General features: G+C 51.7%; 2 protein-coding genes across 5 annotated transcripts in view; one reads left to right on the forward strand and one right to left on the reverse strand.

Annotated features, from left to right (window-relative positions):
* The window catches only part of pard6a (par-6 family cell polarity regulator alpha), a 34,600-nt gene extending 25,972 nt beyond the window's left edge, over window positions 1-8,628 (forward strand). The window contains exons 1-2 of one of the 2 annotated variants that reach the window (XM_029253417.1): window positions 756-2,815; window positions 5,032-8,628. In XM_029253417.1, coding sequence (XP_029109250.1) covers window positions 2,689-2,815; window positions 5,032-5,900 — 996 coding nt within the window. In that variant the 5' untranslated portion in view covers window positions 756-2,688 and the 3' untranslated portion in view covers window positions 5,901-8,628. Of the gene's footprint in view, window positions 1-755; window positions 2,816-5,031 lie in introns of those variants that run through there. The other variant, XM_029253416.1, reaches the window with a different exon arrangement.
* A 2,532-nt stretch (window positions 8,629-11,160) lies between these two features.
* On the reverse strand, window positions 11,161-20,820 carry LOC108918946 (caldesmon-like). 3 transcript variants are annotated; one of them, XR_003797835.1, is made up of 4 exons: window positions 19,310-20,820; window positions 14,842-15,237; window positions 13,689-14,246; window positions 11,161-13,561 (listed from the first exon to the last, which is right to left on the reverse strand). XR_003797835.1 is itself a non-coding variant. In XM_018726593.2 (3 exons), exons 1-3 carry the CDS (start codon window positions 19,680-19,682, stop codon window positions 13,759-13,761), a joined length of 1,257 nt encoding a protein of 418 aa, XP_018582109.2. In that variant the 5' UTR covers window positions 19,683-20,820; the 3' UTR covers window positions 11,161-13,758. The 3 variants fall into 3 exon arrangements, 1 of the variants encoding a protein (XP_018582109.2); XR_003797834.1 differs by having other exon boundaries at window positions 11,161-13,565; XM_018726593.2 differs by having other exon boundaries at window positions 11,161-14,246.
* Between the last annotated feature and the right edge of the window lie 2,255 nt (window positions 20,821-23,075).

Consider the following 23,075-nt stretch of genomic DNA (forward strand, 5'->3'; position numbering starts at 1 on the left):
CGCCGGGTTCTCGCAGCGCGGAGATGCCGGTTATGAGAGAAGCGTGTGGCAGTATTAAAATCCCGAATGTTTTACTGGCATGTCAGCATCTTAATGGTGGCGGTCTGGGGTACATCCCTTTAAATTTAGGGGACGGCAGGTGGCGCGGTGCTCGGAGTGGACCTGAAGCACCCAGGTTCCATCCCATCCCATCCCATCTCCTGCTCGAGTGCCTTGAGGGAGGTACTTACCCAAAAAAAAAATGTTCCGGCTGAAATGATCCTGCCGCATAAAGGGGTAAATAAGCCACTTTGGAGAAAATTGCCGGCTCGCTGAACAAATGCATGTGTGAGATTACACCTGTGGACGTGCGCACCTTTCTTTGTGTGCCGTCTCGCTGCTCCTCTGTCGTGGCGCGACCAAGCGATGGATGGAGCGGCATTGAACGTGCCGCACATACTTTGTATGATGACAGTAAATACAGTTTTGGCTCCAGCGTGGTTAAAATTGTCCCGTTTGAACACCATATTTCAGGTAGCGTAGTTTTATCTCGGATTACCATTAGCAGTGGATTATTTTGTGTCGGAATTAGATTTTTAGGATCTTGGATTATGTGGGTGACCTGGTTTCTTAGTACTTGCTCGAAATCGAGTCCTTTTGCGCATAAATCACTGCAGTGTGAAAGTATGCAAAACGGTGAACTGCCGCTCTGTGTGTGTGTGTGTGTGTGTGTGTGTGTGTGTGTGTGTGTGTGTGTGTGTGTGAGGGAGAGAGATGCGTTGCGCAGTCCCCTCTACAGGAACTTGGGAAATCTATACTGCAAGGGATGGAAGCTCCCAGCACACAGTGGCACCTTTAGCCCATACCTCACACGTTCCGTTTGGATTACCTTAGACCGCGCTACCATGGCGACGTCACGCAAATACACCGTGCCTTCTGGGTGCTGTCGAGGAGCTCAACGTGACGCTGGCCGTTGATGAGCGAATCTCGGGTCTGTAGGGACCCCGCGCTGTCGGGCCACGATGCCCTGCTCACCGGACCCCGAGGGCTCGTAGGGATCGGCAGGCGTTCTGGAGCTTCTCTAACGTGCGGAACATAAATGTCTCAATCTGAAAACAGGAGAGCGTTCCCATCCGTGCAGTCGGCGACATTTGGGCCGAATTTGCACCGAAGGCAACTGATCCAGATGACTGACTGCCGCTCTTTCTCGGGACGCGCATATTTTCCCGGCTCGTTACGCGTTTACGCAGCAGTGTCGGGGGGCCGTCCGGGGCGGGCTCGGGGCTGCGTTCGCAAAGCGGAACCCCGCTCGTTTCCCTCCCCAAAGGGAGCTGAAGTTCACCGCACCCCGGCGAGGCTAAACTAGCCGCGCCGCACCCTCCCGAGTTACCGTGTCCCGCGATTCCGTTTACCGCACGCGGAGGGGAAGAGTCCCGGTACGGCCGAGCCCGAACGTGGCTCGGCCCTCCACCCGTCGTCCCGCGGCGGACCTGCCGCACCCGCGCCGCTCGGGTCGGGCCTCCTCCTGCCTACCTGTCCTCCCAGGCTCTGAGGCTGGGATGTCGCTGTGCGGTGATTTACCCTGCTCCAAGCGCCGCTGCTGCCTGTTATTACTCAGTCGAACCTCTTGTGAACCCGCAGTAAGAGTCTTCGAGGAGTGCGAGCGGCGAGCCAGGACATCTGCAGATGGGCACGGCGTTCCTTCGCTTGCTTTGCTCGCTGAACGCATCCTCTTCGATGTAAGAAAGAGGGGAAAGCAGGAGGTCGGTTGTTCTCGCGCGTGCCGCGCCGGAACCGGACTCCGGCAGGGTTTGCGGCACGCGGCTTCCCGGCGACCCCGTCGCGTTTCGTAACCCCATCTCTGGCCTCCTTCTCCTCTTTGTTGAGCCCTTTTCGCGTCCTGGAACCGGAGGTGCGTGGAAGGGCTGCTTGCTTGCGTGCGCCCTCCGGCACCCCTCCGTTAGCTGCGTTCCTTCGCTCCGCAGCAGTGCGTACAGGGCTTTTAGTCTATTTATACTCGGTCGCTACTGGTTCCGCCGCGGAGCCTCCAGTAAAGCGACACGCCTGAGGCACTTTAATCCCGCCGAGATTTTGGCGTCTCTCTTGCGATCCCGTGGTCCCTGGTTGCCGAACGTACGCGTATTTGCGGTTAAACCGTGCGGCGGTCCCGGCGGCCAGCCGAGGGAGGGTCGGGTCCCCGTGAGCGTAGCCTCATCTCGTGCTCTCTAATCGTCGGTCCCAGAGCCGTCGGCGTGGCCTCGGCCCCTGGGACGGGTCGTCGGACAGGAGACCCGAGCGCCCTTCGGGAGGTGGAACCTTTGAGGGACTGCGTCTCCGCTGTCGTGGTCGTGGCTGGCCCTCGTGGGGGGCAGGAGGGGGATCGCTTCGGTCCGGGTGGCGTGGCTGCGTATCAAACTGCGATGTGCTGGTGTGTGTGGGTTCGTGCGTTTGTGCGTGTGATCTGTCCCACTTGGACCTCGCTCTTGGCACGCGGGGAGGAGATGACTCGGCAGCTCCGCTCAGCCCCGCGGTTGAAGAATGTTCGCCCGGAACCTCGTCCGTCTGAGCGAGGGCGCGAGCCGCATCTCCGAAGCGCGTTTCCCGTCATCCTGCGCGGCGCGCGTCCCTCCCCCGGCACGCCTCGCCGCGAACTGCGTTTTTGCCCCATTATGGCGCGTCTAGATTAATTAAGGCAGCACGATATGAGAGATGCCGATGGCAGCGGGTGGATCGGGACGGCCGTCAATCCGGGCCGGATCAATGGAGCTCCTGCCAACAGAGATGACTGCGGATAAACATCGCGTCGGAGAGGCGGCGAGTCGGCGGTGTTGCACATGTAAATCACCGCATTCGCCAGCGCTGGCCGTCAATGCGTGTTACTCGTAAGCGCGAATGTAAATAAGTGGTAAAAACGTCATGCAGGAGGACACCTTGGATACAGGCTGAGTGTAGCTTTCCAGGACTTAAATAAATGGGGGACTGATGGGATTTTTATTTCTTACCACGACTTGCTGTGCAGTGCCTTCGCTTGTTGTTAAAGCAGGGAGCCAGAGAGGAGTTTTAATGCCATCGACTTCCCCACGTGCGTCACGCAGCTCCACGGCTGCTAAGAAAGAACATGGAGAGATGGATTTAACATCCCCGGGCTAATCTGAGTTGACGTGCGGCGGGGGGGCGGGGGGGCGGGGGGCGGTTCCCTCGTCATCGCACCCTGGAGGGTGGTGTCTTCCGTCCGTCCCGCATCCCCCCTGCCGGCTCCGGCGACGGAGGTGGGGACACGCAGCGGGAGTCCGACGCGTTCGGACGGAGCGAGTCGGAATTGGGACGGTAGCGGGGGCGACTGCTGGGGGGCAGTCAGGGAGGAGATGTATTATGCATTAGCTTTTTGTCTCTCTCGCGCGCGCGCACACACACACACACACACACACACACACACACCTTAAGCGTTTGCGTTTAATCTTCATTATTACACTCACATTTGCCAGAAGGGTGTCCCTCATTCTGTCCTGCCTCCATGTTTGCTGAGCTGCCACCAAACACCCCCCCCCCCCCCCCAGATGGCCTATTCATTGTACTGCATCTCACTTTTCATCCCAAGAAGGACTTCCCCATGAGATGAGGCTAAGCTCTGACACGCGGACCGTGCCTAAATCAGAGCCGGAACTGCTGACTGACACCCACGTGTGGATGTTACGCCGTCTGACCACATTTCGCACGGCAGCTCCCCTCGCCGTTATGTTTCGCACGACGTCGGTCGCGTCGGGGTCCTCGTGTCCGCTGTTCCGCGCCCGTTAGATGCACGTGGCTTCGGTCACCTGTTACGCACCCGCAGGTGTTTCGGATGAGATGCTGACACCCGGGCCTAAATGCCGTGCGTGTCTGCTTGGTTTGGAATGTAAGCAGTACTTGGTGGGGGGGTGTCGCACATACGACTATTTACCCAGCCCACATGGTGATTGGGTGGGGATTTGGGTGTGACAAAATACTGTAATTAAAAACGGCGATAAATCAATTAATTTTTCTACCTGTAAGGTTGCGCTTAGTATGACGCATCTTGTAGCGTAGTGGTTAGAACTAATGCCTTTGGCCCCAAAGGTTGCAGGTTCCGATCCCGTCTCCAGCTGCGGTACGTTCTAGCAAGGTACTCGCCGTAAACCGCTCCAGTTAAAAACTGCTCAGGGTAGATAGTTGCGGGTGTTTATCGTAAGGCTGCACCGCGAGGCGAGGGAAACCCGGACGGTAACTCGCCGAGCGGCAGCGACACGAAAGCGTTTTCTGATAATGAAATGCACCTTAACGGGACCGCGACTGGTGCGTACGGACAAATGGCAGAGATTTGCCAGTTCAAGGCCGCGGAGGAACGGTTGCGGAGAGATGTCGAACGGCCGGCTTTCCGACAGTCCGGTGACAAATGACGAAAGCGGACGCAAACCGCGTGGCTCAGCGTTCGGTTTTCGTCTGTGCCGTTTATAACGACGTGCACATAACCTAACGATACAGTACGACAGTGACGCTTTTCTCAAATTTTTTTTTTTTTAAATAATTGTATTTTGTAGTTTCAAAAGTTTTCAGGAACAGTAGTCCGGGGGAGTCGCGCAGGGGAACGAACCGTACGGAAAGAGGGTACAGGATACGGCGCTCTAGGGTTCGGGCGAACCTCGACGTACGATAGCCGCGAACAGAGCTTACGGGCCGAGCTGGTTGTCGCCGCCGCCATTGTTATACAACTACGATGAAAGTTCCTGTTTGTACGATCGGAACTTTGCACGCGCCGAAGATGGCGGCTCGCGTGCAAAAACGTTCACGCCTAAACCACTTGCCCCCCCCCCCCCCCCCCCTCGCTCTTAGTAACAGATTACGATGTGAAAAACAAGCACACGGCAGGTGCCGTGAAGCCTCTTTGTACAAAATTACTTTCACAGCCCTGCCTTGTGTTCAAAGAGGCAAGTCGCTCTACTAGGGTAATGTGTAGAATTACTCCAGGAGTGTGTGTGTGAGCGAGCGAGCTGACGGAGGTGCTGACTGCTCTCTCTCTCTCTCTCTCTCTCGCAGACGTGGACGAGGCCGTGGTGTTTGCCAGCAACTCCCTCCAGCGGAAGAAGAAGGGGCTCCCGGGCCTGCGCGCGGCTCAGCAGAAGAACAAGGCGCCGCTGCTCATCGGCCTCCCGCAGGACTTCCGGCAGATCTCCTCCATCATCGACGTGGACATCCTGCCCGAGACGCACCGGCGCGTGCGGCTTCACAAGCACGGCTCCGACAAGCCGCTGGGCTTCTACATCCGCGACGGCGTGAGCGTGCGAGTCACGCCGCAGGGTGTGGAGAAGCTGCCCGGCGTCTTCATCTCCCGTCTGGTGAAAGGAGGCTTGGCCGAGAGCACGGGCCTGCTGGGCGTCAACGACGAGATCCTGGAGGTGAACGGCATCGACGTGGCCGGCAAGTCTCTGGACCAGGTGACCGACATGATGGTGGCCAACAGCCACAACCTCATCGTGACGGTGAAGCCGGCCAACCAGCGCAACAACGTGGTGCGCGGCAGCAAGGCGTCGGGCAACAGCTCGGGCTCCGGCCTCTCCCAGGACTCGACCCCCAGCCCCGCCTCGCAGTACGTTAACCACTACGGCAACAGCAGCGTGGCCGAAGGGGACAGCGACGAGGACGGCGACCTCATCATCGAGAGCGACAACCTGCCCCCTTACCTGCCCTCCGGCTTCGTCGCCAACGGCGACACGCCGTCGTCGTCGGCGGCGGCGGCGGCGGCGCCGCGGCCGCTCGCCCAGAGCGCCTCGCTGCACAGCGGCTCGCTCTCCGACAGCAAGGCCTCGCTCAGCTCCCTGAACACCCCCACGCACAATGGCAGCCCCAGCAGGGCCAGCAGCAGCCAGGAGAGCATGCGCGAGGACGGCAACATCATCACGCTGTGACGGCCCCCGGAGGAAGCGGCGGTCCGAGGCTTCGCCGCCGCACGTCGCGCGGGAACCGGAAACGAAGACGAAACCGACGTGAACGAGAGCCTCCCGGCCACGACCGTGTCCAAATTTTAGAAACGAGTTAATACCTCAGCGTAACTCTTCGGTTCCGTTACCGAAAACCCTGTTTTGCAGCGCCGGTGGCCGTATGTCTCGCGGTGTCGCGGCATCGTCTCCGCAGTCGCGCGGGGACTCCGCTGTCGGGAGCGGGAAGAAGCCGCTCCGGGAGATCCGCGCATCCCTCTCTCGACCGGCCGCAGCATCGCTCGAGGATTTACCGTCCCCTTCTGTCCCCAAACTGTTTTGGGGAGGAATGGCGTTGGCATCGAATCGGAGCCTGGCTGAGTGCGGACGGAGATCCTGCCAGACTCTCTCGCGGTGCGGGGTCCCCTCTGCGTGTAAAACAGGGTAACGGTGGGGCAGTAATGTGTTCTGTTTGGACTGTGAAGGACACAGGCGATCGTGTCACTTTTTATAATCTTGTCTTTTTGACGCCATCTAATTTGAAATCCTTCCCATTAGGGCCACTGCTGATGGGCGCCGGTGGTATGGGAGCTCTGCCACCCCATAACCGGTTCCGCCGTGTCCTATGTGCCGGAGGCGCTGTATTTTAAAGGTTTGTGAAACGATCAAAAGCTTCTATTTTTATTTGTTGGTTTTTGTAATAATAATAATAATAATAATAATGGTTATATGAGAATGTAGCATGAAGGAGTCCGCTTTAGCTCAACTGGATGTGGGGGCAACGCTGGGGGTGAGAAGACGTAGGAGACGTCCGGCGTACCCCGTGAGACCCCGATGGGTGCGGTACTCGCTTTGTTCCAGTGCGGCGAGCGGGGCGGGACGCCGGAGGAGATGGGCCTTCCCGTCGTCTCCGGCTCGACCGAAACGCGCTTCGCGAGGCGAGAGCGACGTTGCCGCGTTCGGGACGCGCTTCGCATCCGTGGCGTTTGCTTACGGAAAATGTAACGGTCAAGATGTTGAAATGATAATGGAGCGAAACGGGAAAGTGAATCGCAAAATGTAATCGCACCCTCGACCCACATCCACACTTGTTTTATGATGTGTGTTTTTTAAAATCTTAGTCCTCGGTTCACTTCTTTGTTGGTCTTGGGTTATGTCTGTCTGCTGCCCTCGAAAGCGGAGAAACGAGGTGGAAGCTTCCTGTGGACTCCAGGGTGGAGCCAGTAGCCTTTGATTGGCACCGCTTTTGATTTACCTTTATGCTCCTGTAGCATTTGACCGCTGACCTGCTACCGCGCCGGCCGGTCGTTTCCTGCGGTCACGGAGCCGCCTCGCTCCTCTCGCCCGCAGCGCTGCCCTCTGTAGGCAGGGGAGGGGAGTGCGGCGCAGGGCGGCGCAGGGCACGTGCTGGGAATTCACTGCGCTTTTACCACATCTCTAAATCCTGAAGAGCAGCGCTTCAGCAGGTCGAGTCTGCCTTGTCCTCCTTCGAGATGAAAGCGGCTCGAACGCCGATCCCTCTTTCGGCGTTTACCTGGCCGACGTCTCGTCCCGCCTCCCGGAGCTCGCCCCATTATCGTGCGAAGCAGACGGTGGATCGAGCCGTCGGTCCGCTCCTCCAGGGCACGGCGAGCGCCATTCCTGACCTTCGCTTCTCACGCCGCCTCTCCGAGTCCGAGATGCTTTACGGCTAGAGCTCTCGGTACCTCCCGTCGTTCGCCTCCGTGCTTCCTGCGTTTTCGGAGAGGGAAGGACGCTTATTTCGGGGGTGGCGTTCGAGGTCCGGAGAGAGCCGAAGCCCGCGCTTCGGGACCATCCCGATTCCGTCACCTGCGGAAGGACGCACCGAATGCCTTCTTTAAGCGGTCAGACGAAGTGTCGAATGACACCCGTTTTCCAGAAAGGTTGCGACCTCGCTTCGGAAGCGGTGGCTCTTGTCGTCGTAGACGCCGTGCGGACGTCTGGAGAGGAAGTTCCCGTCGCGTCTGAAAAGACGACGGCCTCGCGGTTTCCTCGACCCCGGGGCGCCGCGCCTGGGCGCTTCTCGCGTAAGCGGACGCCTCTCCCGTACGCCGAGTCCCGAGTTGCGAGAACGTGCTTGGCGTGGCGAAGCGTAGACCCCGCGGCGCTGGGGTTCGGGCGAAGGGGTCGCCGCCGTGCGGTTTCACGCACCCCCTCTCTCTCCCTCTTCCCGCCGCTCATCACCTTGATCTGTTGTCGAACTTGCCGGAATGTCACCTCCGTGGTCCTTAATCGCCGAGGGAGCGGAGCTTCTCAACTCACTTCGTCGGTCGCTATATGGGCCTTACCTGTCGCGTTGTGTACGAAACGCGATTATGGTCCCTTTTTTTGGCGGGGGAGGGGCAGTTATCACTTCCGGCTAATAAGGCAAATAGGTGCAACGAGTTTTCAGTTGAGTCCGCAATTAAATAGATTTCTTTAGAATTTAACCTCCAAGGCAGGTAGTTGCTGTTGAGTCAGGTCCGAGCATTAAATCGCAGCAAATATGCGTTTAAATGTCGTCATATGTCGCAGACCCTCACCCCCCCCCCCCTTACACTTGTCAGGGAGGAAGGGGATTATCCTGAGTGGTGTGGAGAGGAAATGAAGGTGACGATAAGCACACAGGTACAGTCTAATCGAATGAAACATCTGCTGCGTCATTGTGTCTTTTTTTTTTTTTTTTTTCCTTTGTTTTTAAGATATGTAAACTTTTCTTTTTTTTTTTTTTTTTTTTTTTGATTCTGTTCTTTAATTACTTGTGATGCTTTGAAAAAACACAGTAAGCGTGACCTGGTATCTTCGTTCACCAGTTATTTCCCAGTACATGATGATGTATAGAAACACTAGCAACATGAAGGATGCAAAAATGTCGTGCTTTTGTTACGATCACGCTGTGGAAGTACTTAGCAGAATACTAAAGGGAGCTTTTTAATAAATCCGGGGAGACTTTTCTATGACTTTTTATATATGTATAAAAAAAAAATGGACAGTATTTTTCTTATTCTTGTACTTTTTATTTGTATATGAGAATCCACGAGATGGCATTTGCTTCCTATTTCTTTGTCTACTAGGAAACGGAATCAGAGGAACTTTGTATTTATATTATTTAATGAATCAAAGGGTTCGGGGTGTACAGTACTGTGAATGTTACATAAATGTATGCTGATTATAGAGCTATTATTTAAAGATAATAAACTATTTTAAAAAAACATCTCGTTAAAGTTTTGTCACTACGTTTATTCATTTAGCGGAAGCTTTCCTCCAAAGCGACGTACATCTCGTAGGAAACGCAATTTGTGCTTTGCATGATTAGGAGAAAGAGAGACACAGTTGCAGACGTGTGATTCTAAAGTACAGTTTGTTCATTTGACGGAAAGTAACAATGTACATCACGCGAGTAGCTGCATAAATTCCTAATCGCATTTGCATGCATCACTTTTTTTTTTTTTTAATTATTAAACATTTACATGACACAAGTAGATGAGTCGTCTGTTCTTCCTGCCCTCACAACCCTGTTATTTAGCGGCAGGTGATGCGCAACAGTGGCTCAAGGAGCTTTTACTGCGCTAAAGCCTCATCTGTTCTTCCTGTGTTCATGTGGGTTTCCTTTCGGTGCTCTGGTTTCCCACCACAGTCCAAAGGTATGTTCTGGTGAATGTGAATCGCCGTGTGTGTGTGCGCGCGGCTTACATTGCTTTGTTCTACTGTAAAAGGGGTAAATGGATGAATTGGAGTTGAGTGCTGTATATCCAACGCTGTCATCCTGGATAAGCGTCCACTAAATACAAGTTAATGATCGCGTGTCGGTTTGGAGAGGAGCGTCAGCTGAATGACTGAACGAAAGTGTCTTTTGGTCCATGAACCTCAGCAGCCTTCATCGGTCAAAGTATAGCGGCAGCAGTGTGAGCTGCCTTGCCGCACGGACCCATCCTTGGCCTCCAGCATTCGCACTCCGTGCTTCGCGTATGAAGAACAAGCATCTCGGTGGCTGTGGGACAGGCTGGCATCGCGTACGCTCCTCGCCGTGCGTCCGGGACACTCGAGAGGTGCGGTTTGCGTGGAGCGTATGGTTTACCTTGAGTTGTTCACAAAGATGATGTCTGTTAAAGGAGCACAAGACTCGTTTTGCATTGTCCTCTGTATGACGATGCCTAACCCCGCATTTCTTCCTTCGTCCTCAGTTTCGATGACGCGTGTGGGAAAACATCGGTCCATCTTTATGTGCTCACCTTAGCGGTTCCTTTGAAGGGGAGGTGCCGGGATGGAGTTGGGGCGGAAACGACGCTCTCCGCACGCCGATCGTACGGCAGCAAGTGGCCGCCTGTGGCTCGATGACACGAACGTGTCCCTGCGTCCCGCTCCGAAGGCTCCGTTGTGCGCGGAGAGCCGCTGTGAACTCGCTCGCCTCCCCTCCACTGGGACCTGCCGAATTATTGACCGCGGGGAGGTCAGTGTCCATTACGGAGACGTCCTGTCTACACGCGCGTTTGCTCGGAAGCGTTACCGCCGGGTATCGTTCATAAAGGGAAAGCTGTGCTTGGATCACCTGTAATTACGCAGGTGCCCCAATGCAGACGACTGCTGCACCGCTACGCGGGCCTTTTGTAATCTGTCCGAAAATATCGGATTGAATGTCGGAGACCAAGCGTGGCCATCGGGTGAAGCCTTAATTCTCAAGCTGCTTAGCAGCCAGAGCTTCGCTATGCTGTGTCCTGTTAGATGGGATGTTCGAAATCGTATTTTAACTTTTGCTCTGCCATTTATTGCCGGTTGCGATGTTCTCATTTGCCGTCGTCAAGCTGCACTTGCTCCACACAGCAAAAAGGCCGAGCAGTTCTATAGCACTCCCCACCCAGATCAATACGCTTACATTACAGCCTTGGACTACTTCCTGTGCACTGTGTTATTGTGAGAGAGATGCAGCTGTATCCGGCTCAGACCATCCCTCACTAGAAATATGGTACTTTAATTTTTCATGTAACTTTACACTGTACTAAACGGCCAGAACTTTAGCATTATTTTCTATCTGCATAGAAAAGCTGTACGATAGAATGATATTCAATCTTATGGCTTTTATCCTCCAACTCCCCACACACACATTGGCTGAAGCTGCTTTCGCAAGCAGGGTCGCGGTGAGCGGGAGCCAAACCCGGCAGCACGAGGCACAAGGCTAAAGGGGACACACCCAGGACGGGACGCCAGTCCTTCGCGAGGCACCCCAAACGGCACTCGAACCCCAGACCCACCGGAGAGCAGGACCCGGCCAAACCCGCTGCACCACCGCACCCTCTCAAACTCCATGCGTTTACCTTTACTCATTTGTGTCATCTTCATGTAAAATAACTTCCAGACAAATTGACTTACAACTGTCCCACTGCAGAAAACGTCATTCCATAGAAACACACAGAAAAACCTTTAATACAATGATACTTTCTAGCAGTACCATATGTATGTGAACTTTGGAGTGTGAATTCAGAGTAATGTGGGAAGTGAACAGAAAGAGGGACTTTGGGGAAGTGTGCGCTACAGTATCTACACACGGGCATCGTCTCCTGGAACACACACTTAGAGCACCGATACCACGCCTGCAACTCGCTGCTTTCCTATTGGAGCCAAACGTTCACGTTTTTCTCAGGGGAATAATATTCCGCTTCCCCCACAGCAAAATGTTTTAAATTTCCTCTGGAAAATGTACTGCAAAGGACGGGGTAGCAATTTTCAAGTAATGAGGCAACAATTTAATTAGAATTTGACTGTAATGTTAACCCTTGTTTGAGCAGGAACGGGAGGCAGAAACTCTGAGCAGGACTGCGGTGTGTGAAGAAGTGGTAAGGACACTGTATTCCAGCTCTAACTTAAAATTTCTGTAATCTTTTATTTTATATGCAGCAATAGAGTCATACTTTAGCTAAAGTGCTGCAACTGAAACCCAGAAAGAGGAAGTCAATGGTGCAGAACCTGAGAGCCATTAGATCTTCTGGTGTTCGCAGGCTAAACGTTCCTTAAAATACACCGGACGGCCAGCAGTTATGAGCCCTGCAGTAGCAATTCATGCTTTGGCTCCATCACGTTTCACAAACTGCCCATGTGGGGCCAGAAATCTGGACCCAATCGCAGGAAGCCTCAGGTGCGAAGCAGGGTCCTCCCTGGATGAAACGTCAGTCCCAACTGTAAACCAATGCAAACATTCATTAATGTGACAGTGACAAAAATGCCATGTTATGCAAATTTAACAAATCAAGCTCACACACTAATGGTTTTCAAAAAGTGGCTACAGAAGATCATGTAAATCACCTTGTTTTCAACATATTTAAAATAGCTTCTTGCCAGGATTTCATTAGTCCTAAGTGAGATGTCCGTTTCAAGTACTTTGGGTCCCTAACTTAGACTTCTGGTCCTAATGGTGATTGTAACTGAAAAGTCCCATTTAGCACACGACGGTCAAAAACTAAATGACACACACGTCCATCCACTTTTTAAGGAGTTAGGATGCGTAAGAAACCTCAACTATAACAGGAAAGAAAACAGACATCCATCATCATAAAGCACTTGTGCAGTGCAGGGTTGCTGTGTTCTGCTGTATCCTGGAAACAAGGGTGCGCAGCAATGACCCCCCACTACACTGAAGTGTGACACTTTTACTACTTGAAAGAATATTAAAATTAAAACAAAATTACTGGGAGAAAAAAAATCTCCACAAACTCCCATTCAATGCAGTTGACTGATTCATCACAAACGTACAATGTTCAACTTTTTTTTTAGGCACGCAATCAGGAAAAACCTTACGTAGATGTCCATTTATTTACGCTTAAGATGATGTAAAAAATCTTGGACACAGCGACACTGAATAAAAGCAATGGGTAAGACATTTTAAAATGTGGGGAAAAATCATTTTCGCGAACGCTGACTGCCACATTAATTCCACCAACGTTTCTCGCATTCAGCTGGGACACTGAGTTACAACTGAACTCCAGCTGTAAACACTGGAATAAGTGCACCCCCCCCCAAACTCCACCCCCTATGTTTCAATTTGAGTGCGTTCTGCTGCCAACTAGTGGCCGAACGTGGAAAATCAGTCCGTTCTTGCGTCGCACCACAACTGTTTGGAAGCAAACCCATTAAATGCCATTTAAAAGAAATGCATCTTTGAAAAATCGTAATGTTTGTAACGTAAGTAATCAGTATACTTCCAACATGACAACCATAATAGTGTTCCCAAGCAGCCTGTGTACGCTTATAGTTCTGCATATTAACCACTACACAGGTTGCCTGTCTGCCCGTTTCATATGTCTGGAAGCGATTCTTGCTGCAATAACTGAAGGGCAGAGCTACCCGAAACAATGGTGCAGCACCGCATTTGAAACACTCTTTTATATACATCTCCACCCCACGGAAAGGAGACATTACAGATTTCCAGTCTGGCAACACACAAAAAGGGCAGTTTGTCCATGGAAGGGAGTTTTTAATGTGAACATATTTTTAAAAAAGTAGAAAAAAAATACAACCCATATACAAAAGTGACATCTCGTTAACGCGCGGTGCACCCAGGCCCAGCCCTAGTGAAGCTGAGAGCAGCGGAAGACAAGCTGCTTCCTGGGAGGCTTGAGCACAACTCAGCACAGGTGGGTCAGGGGATCCAGGACTGCTGACTTCCTTTGAAAAGAGTAGAAGCAGGGTTATCGGCTGGATTCAGCTCATCCACAGCAAAAACGCATTATTTTGAAGGAGAGGAAGCAAACATGTTACACTGCTGCCCAGACGACTCGGTCCTCTTACCCGTTCAGGGCAGAAGTGTCCTGCCTGGTTCTGACGCGTTGCCACCACGTACGTCCCTCCTCCCGTCCCTTCACGTCGTCACCTCTGGCTCCAAGATGCGGTTGTGAAGGTCAAGAGTGCCCTGCACTTTAGCCTCCTCCGTCTTCCCTGTGTACTTCGACGTGACCGACGCGTCCTGCTCCGCTGCGTCCCCCTGTCCCCGCTGTCTCTGCAGCGCCCTTCTCTCACTCTCCAGCTCGCGCCGCAGCTGCTCCAGCGCCTCCCGCTCTCTGTCCAAGGCCCTGGACTCCTGCTCCTGAGCCCTCCTCAGCTGTTCTATGGCCTGGCGCTCGTGCTGCAGCACCCTGGCCTCGAGCTCGCGGGCCCTCCTCATCTCCTCCTCCTGGGCCCTTCGCAGCTGCTCCGTGAGCGCCCTCTGCTGTTCGAGGGCCCGCGCCTCCTGCTCCTGCGCCCTCCTCAGCTGCTCCGTGAGCTCCCTCTCGCGCTCCAGCACCCGGATCTCCTGCTCCAGCGCCCTCCTCATCTGCTCCTGCTCCGACTGCCCCACTTCCAGGATATCTGCACGTTGGAGAAACGAGCATTTTTCCTGAAATCGGCCAAGCTGCAAGAATAAACTTTTCTGTCAATGACAAACACACGGAAAATGTATCTTTAGGGCTCTGCGGCAACGCTCGTCCAGCTGTCCGCGGCAGGGCGTTTACTGGAATACCTGCCCTAGTCGGACAGGTAGAATCCTTGCGATACCGGTTTGATGGACAATTTAAGGTAAAATATTAAGAAGTTCAATGTGAAATGACAACCACTGCTGTAATAAAGTAACCTTGTGATGTCACCAATTGTATCTGTATTTTCATGCTGAAACCCCTCCTAAAAAAGGGGCAAAACAGCCCCAGTATCCTTCCTATCTTCCCGTTTCTTGCCGTCGGAGCCTTTTTGTAAGTACGTTCCCTTTCAGGTGATACCCTGAACCAATTTTAACCTTTTTTTTTTTACTGGCAGGTATCTATTTTAGTTCTTTCTTTAAGTTCATATGTGGACATTCAAATTTGTTCTCAGTGAAATTTATTTTTGGATTAAAATTGTGGGCAAAAATGAGTTGAGTTTCGGCCCAGTAACGAACGTGGGAAATAGGTATGCGACAAAGATAAATGACCTGGATATTCTGGAGTACTCCTGCAGGCACTCTGGAGAGGCACCGGGGGTTTAAACGTGCAGTGCGGCAAGGCGAGCGCTCCCTCTTTGCACTGCCGTCTCTTGGTCCTGTCCTCTACGTCCGCATACTCGGCAGGGTGCCTCTTCCTCAGGTGCTTCAGCAGGTTGCTGGTGTTGCGCCGGTGCTGGATGTTCTCCAGACATATGAGGCAGAGGGCTTTATTGCCGTCCTCGTCGTCCTGATAGTAGGTCCACACGGCACTGCGCTTCTTGGACATGATGGCAGAGAGGTAGCACGCTTCGCTGACGCTGCCTTGGTCCGCCCTGCTCATGGCCTCCTCGCCACGGAACTGCTCGGCTCGCAGGTCCTCTTCTCCCGACACAGAGTCCAGTATCTCTGAGGGCAAAGCATATACTTGAGAAACCCAGAAAACTCAGTCCTTAAAAGCCACCTGACACAATTGCGAGAACTGTGCCCCACCACACCACAACCAATTCTCACTTCAGCGACTGCCCTCATACCAGCATATCCGTTAATGGTCACACCTACGGCCTCACCTGTGTGACTCACCGATAACATTAGCCTTTGTCCAGCTTGTGTGTTTTGCTTACAAGTGTATGATGAATAAATACCGATACTCATTATTTGAAAATAAAGGCTGAAAACAAAATGTTCTTCATTGCATGTTCTGCATCATATGACATCAAAAGATTAAAATGCATTACAATTTATATTTGTATGTGTGTGTATAATATACATACACTCACGGAGCTCTTTATTAGGAACACTATACTAATACTGGGTAAGACCTCCCTTTGTTCTCAAAACAGCCTCAGTTCTTCACGGCATGGATTCCACAAGATGTTGGAAACATTCTTTCGATAGTTTGCGCCATGTTGACGTGACTGCATCATGCAATTTCTGCAGATTTGTCAGCTGCACATTTATGCCGCGAATCTCCCGTTCTACCATATGCCAGAGGTGTTCTATTGGATTCAGAGCCAGTGACTGGGAAGGCTACTGAGGAACTGAACTCATTCTCATGTTCATAAATTGAGACTACTTTAGCTTTGTAACATGGTGCTTTATCATACTGGAAGTAGCCATTAGAAGATTTGTAAGTTACGGCCATACAGGGATGCACATGGCCAGCAGCAATACTCAGATAGGCTGTGGCATTCAAGTGACGATTGATCGGTATTAATGGGGCCAAAGCATGCCAAGAAAACATTCCCCATACCATTACACCACCACCACCACCACCAGCCTAGACTGTTGACACAAAGCAGGTCGGGCTCATGGATTCATGTTGCTGATGCCAAATTCTGACCCTACCATCTGTATGCCTCAGCAGAAATCGAGATTCACCAGAGCACGCTACGTTTTTCCAGTCTTCAGCTGTCCAGTTTTGGTGAGCTGCAGCATCAGCTTTCTGTTCTTAGCCGAAAGGAGTGGAACCCAATGTGGTCTTCTGCTCTCGTAGCCCATCCGCCTCAAGGTTCGACATGTTGTGCATTCTGAGATGCTTTTCTGCTTACCACAGTTGTACAGAGTGGTAATCTATCAGCTCGAACCAGTCTGGCCATTCTCCTCTGACCTCTCTCATCAGCAAGGCTTTTCCACCCGCAGAACTACTGCTCACTGGATGTTTTTTGTTTTTCGTACCATTCCGACTAAACTCTGAAGACTGTTGTGCGTGAAAGTTCCAGGAGATCAGCAATTACCGAAATACTCAAACCAGCCCGTCTGGCACCAACAATCATGCCACAGTCAAAATCAGTGAGATCACGTTTTTTCCACACCATTTTTGCATTTGATGTGAACATTAATTGAAGCGCCTGACCTGTATCTGAATGATTTTTTGCATTGCGCTGCTGCCACATGATTGGCTGATTAGATACTTGTATGAATAAGCAGGTGTACAGGTGTTCCTAATAAAGTGCTGACTGAGTGTGTATGTATGTATGTATGTATGTATGTATGTATACACACACACACACACACACACACACACACACACACACACACTTCTTCCACAGGGTTTGTATGCTCTACTCATTTTCGAATTCTAAGACATTTCATGACTATCCAGTACAAACCAGCAAAAAATGCAGGACCAAAAGTTAGCACTCTCTCGTACTGAACACACACGTGAAAATGACACAACCCTAAATGCACGCCAACACATTGGTGCTTTTACATTTCTGACTGCTTACAAACACCAAAAGACACACGGGTGTTTACTCAAGTCTAAATGTGCAGTTTAGCTACATTTACATGTCAAGTGAACGATAATCAAGCCGATTTACTTTAGATTTGTTGAGTAGTAAAATATGGTGTGTGTCCATAAACGGGTACAGTGATGCCTCACACATGTCAAAGACTTGGCTAGGTTGCTGTCGACACACAGTTCCTACAAGAGTTTCCCCACATCCTCGCATGATGTATACCGATAATACATGCCCATCGCACGTAAAGGCGAGAGGATTCCGGATTTCAGACGGTAACTTCCGCTCTCGTGAAGAACAGCTTGCTGCCGTGTCTCGCAGCTGTGATGATCCGCAAGCAAAAAATCCACAATTAGTCTATGCTTTTCATAGTTTTGTTTTAATTAGGCCTGCTTTTCTTCACAACGTTACTTCCTCCATGTGGCTTTTCAATGCAGACTAACCGCATTTCTGAAGTCACGCTTCCTCATGCAACAACAGCATTTTGCCGTGCGCTTATTGCCCGTCCCGTCAAAGTACATCCCGCACATTGACTGCTACACAACGTGCTTCACGCCGACAGCGTCTCTTACAAGAGGGTCCGTCAACAGGCGTCTCCGCTGCATTGTATTCCTTTCTACAAATAAACCGCGGTTGTTCATGCACACATTTACATTTATTTAGCAGAAGCTTTTCTCCAAAGCGAATTCCAATGAACTCTGTAGTGTTATGAGCCCACACACCTTATTCACTGTGGTGACTTACACTGCTAGATACACTACTTACACTGGGTCACTCATCCATCATCAGTGAAACACACTCTCTCCATCACTCACACACTACAGGTGAACCTGAACAGCATGTCTTTGGACTGTGGGAGGAAACCAGAGCACCCAGAGGAAACCCACGCAGACATGGGGAGAAAATGCAAACGCCACACAGACCGAGAGGGTGTTGAACCCACATCCTCTCGCACCACCCAGGCGCTGTAAGACAGCAAAACTACTCGCCGTACCACCGTGCTCACAACACGAGATCATGTAAAACGCAAGCCGGGGGGGCGTGAATTACTCCGATTTAGTATCGCAGTTTCAGTTTTACCTCACGAAATAAATGGATTACAGGAGCTCAAGATATTTCCCTGGACTGTCCGGGTTTTCTAGGACCCGCATCAACCGTTTTAATTCATTCTGCAGCTATTTTTTAAACACGTAATGTGTCGTTTCAGCAAATTTGCATGGAAATAACAGGAGGCGTAGCAGGACAGTGACTGCGTATGCAAATAAAACAGAGTAATGCCGCAGTTACTGAGTCGCGATCGCTACAGGGGAGCAGTAACCGTTTCCTCCAGAAACACATATTACAGTGCGCATTCCAACTGGTAGCACAGCAGGGGGCGCAGTGCTTAGAGCTGCCAGCTTTGACACAAACGACAAGGGTTCGAGCCTTACCTCCTACCGTAGTTCCGCTGAGCAAAGTACTTATCCTGAAGTGATACGGTAAAAGTTGGCCAGCTGTACAAGTGGTGAGATGAAATGTAAGTCAATTAATGTAACCGGAAAGCAGGGAAATCACACTTTTCCCGAGAGCAGCTCTAAGGGCCTCAGACACATCTGGTAAAGTAGTGGTTAGAGCTACTGCTTCTGGACCCAAAGGTCACAGGTTCAAATCCCACCCCCAGATGCACCACCCCGGCCTGAGCAAGGTAGTTACTCCAGTAAAATTACCCAGATGGATAAAGGGTAAATAACTGTAAGTAGCTTGGCATTGCCAGTTTTTTTTTTTTTTTTTTTTTTTAAAAGAACCCTCAGCTACATGATGAATTTATTAAATGCGTGTGTTGCCAACCGATACAACTGAAACACTCTCACACTGTTGGGAAACATCACTCAGCCGCGTCTCCTACTGCAACTAACTGTTCCCTCCACAAACTGCACAGAATCATTTTTCACTTATCCAGCTGGTAACTTTCACTCTTCTTGTCAATTCAGGGTAATAAAAATAAATAGTACCACCAGGGAATTCACACTTTCCCTGAGAGCAGCTCTCGCCTCAGACACACTGACTCAGCTGGTAACTAAGTAAGTAGCGGTAGAGCTACTACTAGTATTTTACTGCTGCTACTAGCTAGTTATTCCGCTCCCTTGCCGGGCTCTGAGTCTGTCCATCCTCAGTCAGTGTGAGTGAGAGAGAGAGAGAGAGAGTGGATGTGTGTCTCCGTTCCCTCCCTCGGCCTCGCCCTCCTCTCCGCTCCGCTCCACCTGGGTATCCGGCTGCGTCCGTGTCCGTGTCCGTATCCGTGTCCACCACCCCGGCGTGCTGCTGTTGCTGCTGCTGCTGCCGGCGCAGCAGTACCGCCGCGGCCGCCCCAGGCTCCGGCACCTGCTTCTTCTTCTTGGCCTCCATGTCCGCGAACTCGGCCTGGTGCTTGGAGCGCAGGTGCTTCAGCAGGTTGCTCGTATTGCCGCAGTGCTGGATCTTGTCGGAACACACGAAGCACACGGCCTTATTCGGGTCCCCGCCGTCCTCGAAATACGACCACACTGCGCTTCGTTTTCTCGACGCCATGACTCCTACGCTACTCGCTCTTTCGCCGGGGACTTCACTGAAGCTGCGCGGGCTCGTCGGCGCCATCTGGCGGTCCGGCGGTGTACTGCGGCGGCCCGTTGCTGCCCCCTGCTGGCGCGTCCCCGCTAACGCCGACGGCCCTTACCACGTGATCTGGATGGTGGCGGATCGCCGCCGCACGTCAGAGCCGCCCGCAGCTTTTGTTCCTTTGCGATGTGTCGTGTTTCGCATTGGCGCGGCGCTAGTGGCGCTAGAGTTTTTGCAATGCAATTAGAGAGGTAGTAGAGAAGAAGACAGAGAGGATGTGCACGTGGTGATGTAAACTTAGTGTGTTTGATGCTTTCCGACTTCATAAAATCTTTGCAAAAGTTCTCCGGCTTCCCTTGTTCACTGAAGACACAACGAAATTGGCGACGATGACGGTTTTTTTTTTTTTCCTACGCTACGGATTATTGAGGGATGGCGTCCGCGAGTGCTTCGTGTCCCAGTCCTTTGACTTGCCCCGAGACCCCTTTGCCCGCCGTGCCGCTATTAACGTGGTTGAAAATGTTTAACAACTACATGCTCGTCATACGATGGCCGTTCGTTCCTGGCCGGAGGCAAGAAAACGGGCTTTGCTCCGACACTGCCTCGGAACCGGAAGGTCAGAGACAGACAAAGTTTTATTATACGTTGCCAAATAGCGCCGCCGGTGGTGATCATCATCTGGCTGCTGCGATTAAAAGCTTTGGAAGATCACTTCCAAAACGTGTGGTCGTGGAACGACATGATCCTTTTGCGCAGCAGGGAACTGGAGAAACAGTAGTACAGTACAGTACGGTACGTTGGTGGATGATTATATGCTGCGTGACCAGATAGTGGAGCATGATGTTGCTAATCCTCGAGTCGTATCCGCGAAAAAAAGATTATTGCTGGAAATTGGAATCTGACGTGACACTGCAGACTGCACTGACAGTCAGTCGCCACGCAGCTGAAGGCAGCTGATGATGCCTAGGCGAAAGCGACGATGTCTGCAAGCACTGCAGCTCTGCGCCGCCGCTTCTACCGATACGCGTTACTCCTCCTGCGTCGGCCGTGCTTCCGTTGCGGTTCCGATGGACATCTTGCAAACGCACGGAACTGCCCTGCTGCTGCATCTGCTAATCATGACACGTGTAGGACCTGCAACTTAAGGTTGGACATTTTGCGCGAGTTTGCCCTTCTTCTGCTCGTTCACTTCAGCGCAAGCAGTTGAATTGCCGGAGCGGAGGTGTGTGTTCCGCACCACCCGCCTGGACCAACGGACCGTCTGCTGCGTGACGACGTGACCACACACTGTATGATACAGGTTCCCCTGCTGCCGCTGCACCCGCGTCTCTTCCACTCGCAGTCGACTCCGGTTCCGCAGCGTCCATTTTCTCGCCGAAACAAGTGTGTGAGCAGCATTTTCACACACGGTGCCTCTCCAGCCTCCTACTCACAGTCACTGTCCGTTTGCTTACTTATTATTCCCACGACCCCATTTCGGTGCTAGGCTGCTTACCTGCAACAACGGTGCCTAAACGCGGCCTTACTTGTCCTGCTCGCTTCTTCACCGTCAACGATGGCGCGGCCTTGCTGGGCACGGACTCGATTTAAGGACCCGAGCTTCGGTTTGACGAATTTGATGGCCGCGCTCTGCTCCGGTTTGCGCCCCTAAGACGGCCAAAGCTTCTGCCGCACCCGTCCACTCTGAACCTTGAGGAAAAACTGGCTGGACGTGGTCGTAGGCCCTTTCGAAACGGTTGGTTGGAATTGCCGATACGCCTTGGCCCTTGGCGCTCACGGATTACTATAGTAAATGGCCTGAAGCAGCCTTCGCCGCATCTGTGGCAACAAAGCAAGTGACTGCTTTTCCCGTCTCTCTTTTCAGCAGACGCTGGTCAGCGATAAGGGGCCTCGGTTCACTTCGCCCGCGTTTGCTACGTTCTTGAAAGACCGGGACATTCGGCGTATTCGTACGTCGGTGTATCATCCGGCTGCGGACGGAGCTATAGAACGCTTCCACCGTGTGCTTAAAAGTACGATCCGGTCAGACGTTATACAAGAAACAGTGACCGACTTCCTTCAGATTTATCGCGCTACACCGCGTTCTATGACAGGTGTCCCACCCTTTGAATTGCTTCGTGGACGAAAAAATGCGCACTCGCCTTAATGTCCTTCCGCCTCCGCCTTCTGATCGGGAGCCTGCACGGCTGCGCCGGCGTGTTTCGGCACGGCAGGATGTCATGAAAGCTCGATTTCGATCGCACACGCGGCGTGCGTCATTCTCCTTTTCGAGAAAGGAATGAAGTGCGCATAAAGAAACCAGTACGTGTGCCAAAGGCTCATCCCAAATTCACTCCCCCAGTTGAGGTTAGGGAACAAGTTGGCCCCTCATACCTACCTCTTGGATGACGGAAGAAAATGGCATGCTTCATGCTTCATGCCTCGCACCCGTACCAAGGAATGCGCCGGATACCGGACAAACTGCCACCGTTGGAAACTCGCTTTCATCCGACAGACCCCGGTCTGAAAACCCTGTGCCTTCGGATGGTCGTTTGCGTGAGGAACGCCAAAGGCACGAGCCGGTTTGGCTGAAGGACTGCGTACGTTAGTTACAGCATTAACATGGACATTTAAGTACAGTGGAAATGTTCTGTGCTGTTAAAAACAAATTTTGTTACGAGCTACTAGCATTCTTTCAATGTGTTCTATAGTGTATTTTCATATGCGTGTGAAGTAGTTGCTTGATAGCTAAGGTACTGCTTGCGTTTGTTGCATGTACTGTGTTTGTGATTATAGGAAGAATTATGTGGTGTTTTGCATTGGCGCACCGCTAATTGGCGCTAGAATTTTTGCAATGCAATTAGAAAGGTAGTAGAGAAGAAGAGAGGATGTGCACATGGTGATGTTAACTTCGTGTGTTTCGTGCTTTCCGATTTCATTATTAAAATCTTTGAATAATAATTCTTCCCTTGTTCGCTGAAGACACAACACGATGCACTTAGAACCGCGGGTGTTTATTTACAGTGTTATACGCGTACATTATTTATGTAACTATATACAATGCTTTGGTTTGTTTAAAAAAAAAAAGAAATGGAACAAGAACTAGAGCCACTCGAAACCGCGGTTCTGTTCCCTTGAGCGAAAAAACCCACCTGTAGGTGTCTCCATAGCAACCCTGGGCGCGGTAAATCCTGGTTTCATTATGAGAAAATTATATTGAGGTCGTGCCGCTCCTCACCTGGTTTAACACTTAACTCGTGACGCTCTTATTGAAATGATCCATTTGTGATGGCTTAGCTGGTCAAATGCGGGGAATATGTTACCTTTGCCTCCAGATTTATACCAATTCATCAGTTATCGCAGGAAGTCCGTGCAACACGTGCCAATTTTCCCACCATCCAGACTTTAACATCAGAAATGTATAGAAAGCAAAAAAGAACATCTACTCTACTT

The sequence above is a fragment of the Scleropages formosus genome, chromosome 7, assembly GCF_900964775.1.
Source record: "Scleropages formosus chromosome 7, fSclFor1.1, whole genome shotgun sequence".
In the NCBI taxonomy this organism is placed as follows: Eukaryota; Metazoa; Chordata; class Actinopteri; order Osteoglossiformes; family Osteoglossidae; genus Scleropages; species Scleropages formosus.

What these genes read in the sequence shown, in the direction of transcription:
- LOC108918946 (XM_018726593.2), bottom strand. Translation starts at nt 19,682, where the DNA reads ATGGCGCCGACGAGCCCGCGCAGCTTCAGTGAAGTCCCCGGCGAAAGA. An exon ending in GGACGCAGCCGGATACCCAG is followed by an intron (nt 15,238 to 19,309) that starts GTGGAGCGGAGC and finishes CTTTGCCCTCAG; the next exon opens with AGATACTGGACTCTGTGTCG. An exon ending in GAGTACTCCAGAATATCCAG is followed by an intron (nt 14,247 to 14,841) that starts GTCATTTATCTT and finishes TCCAACGTGCAG; the next exon opens with ATATCCTGGAAGTGGGGCAG.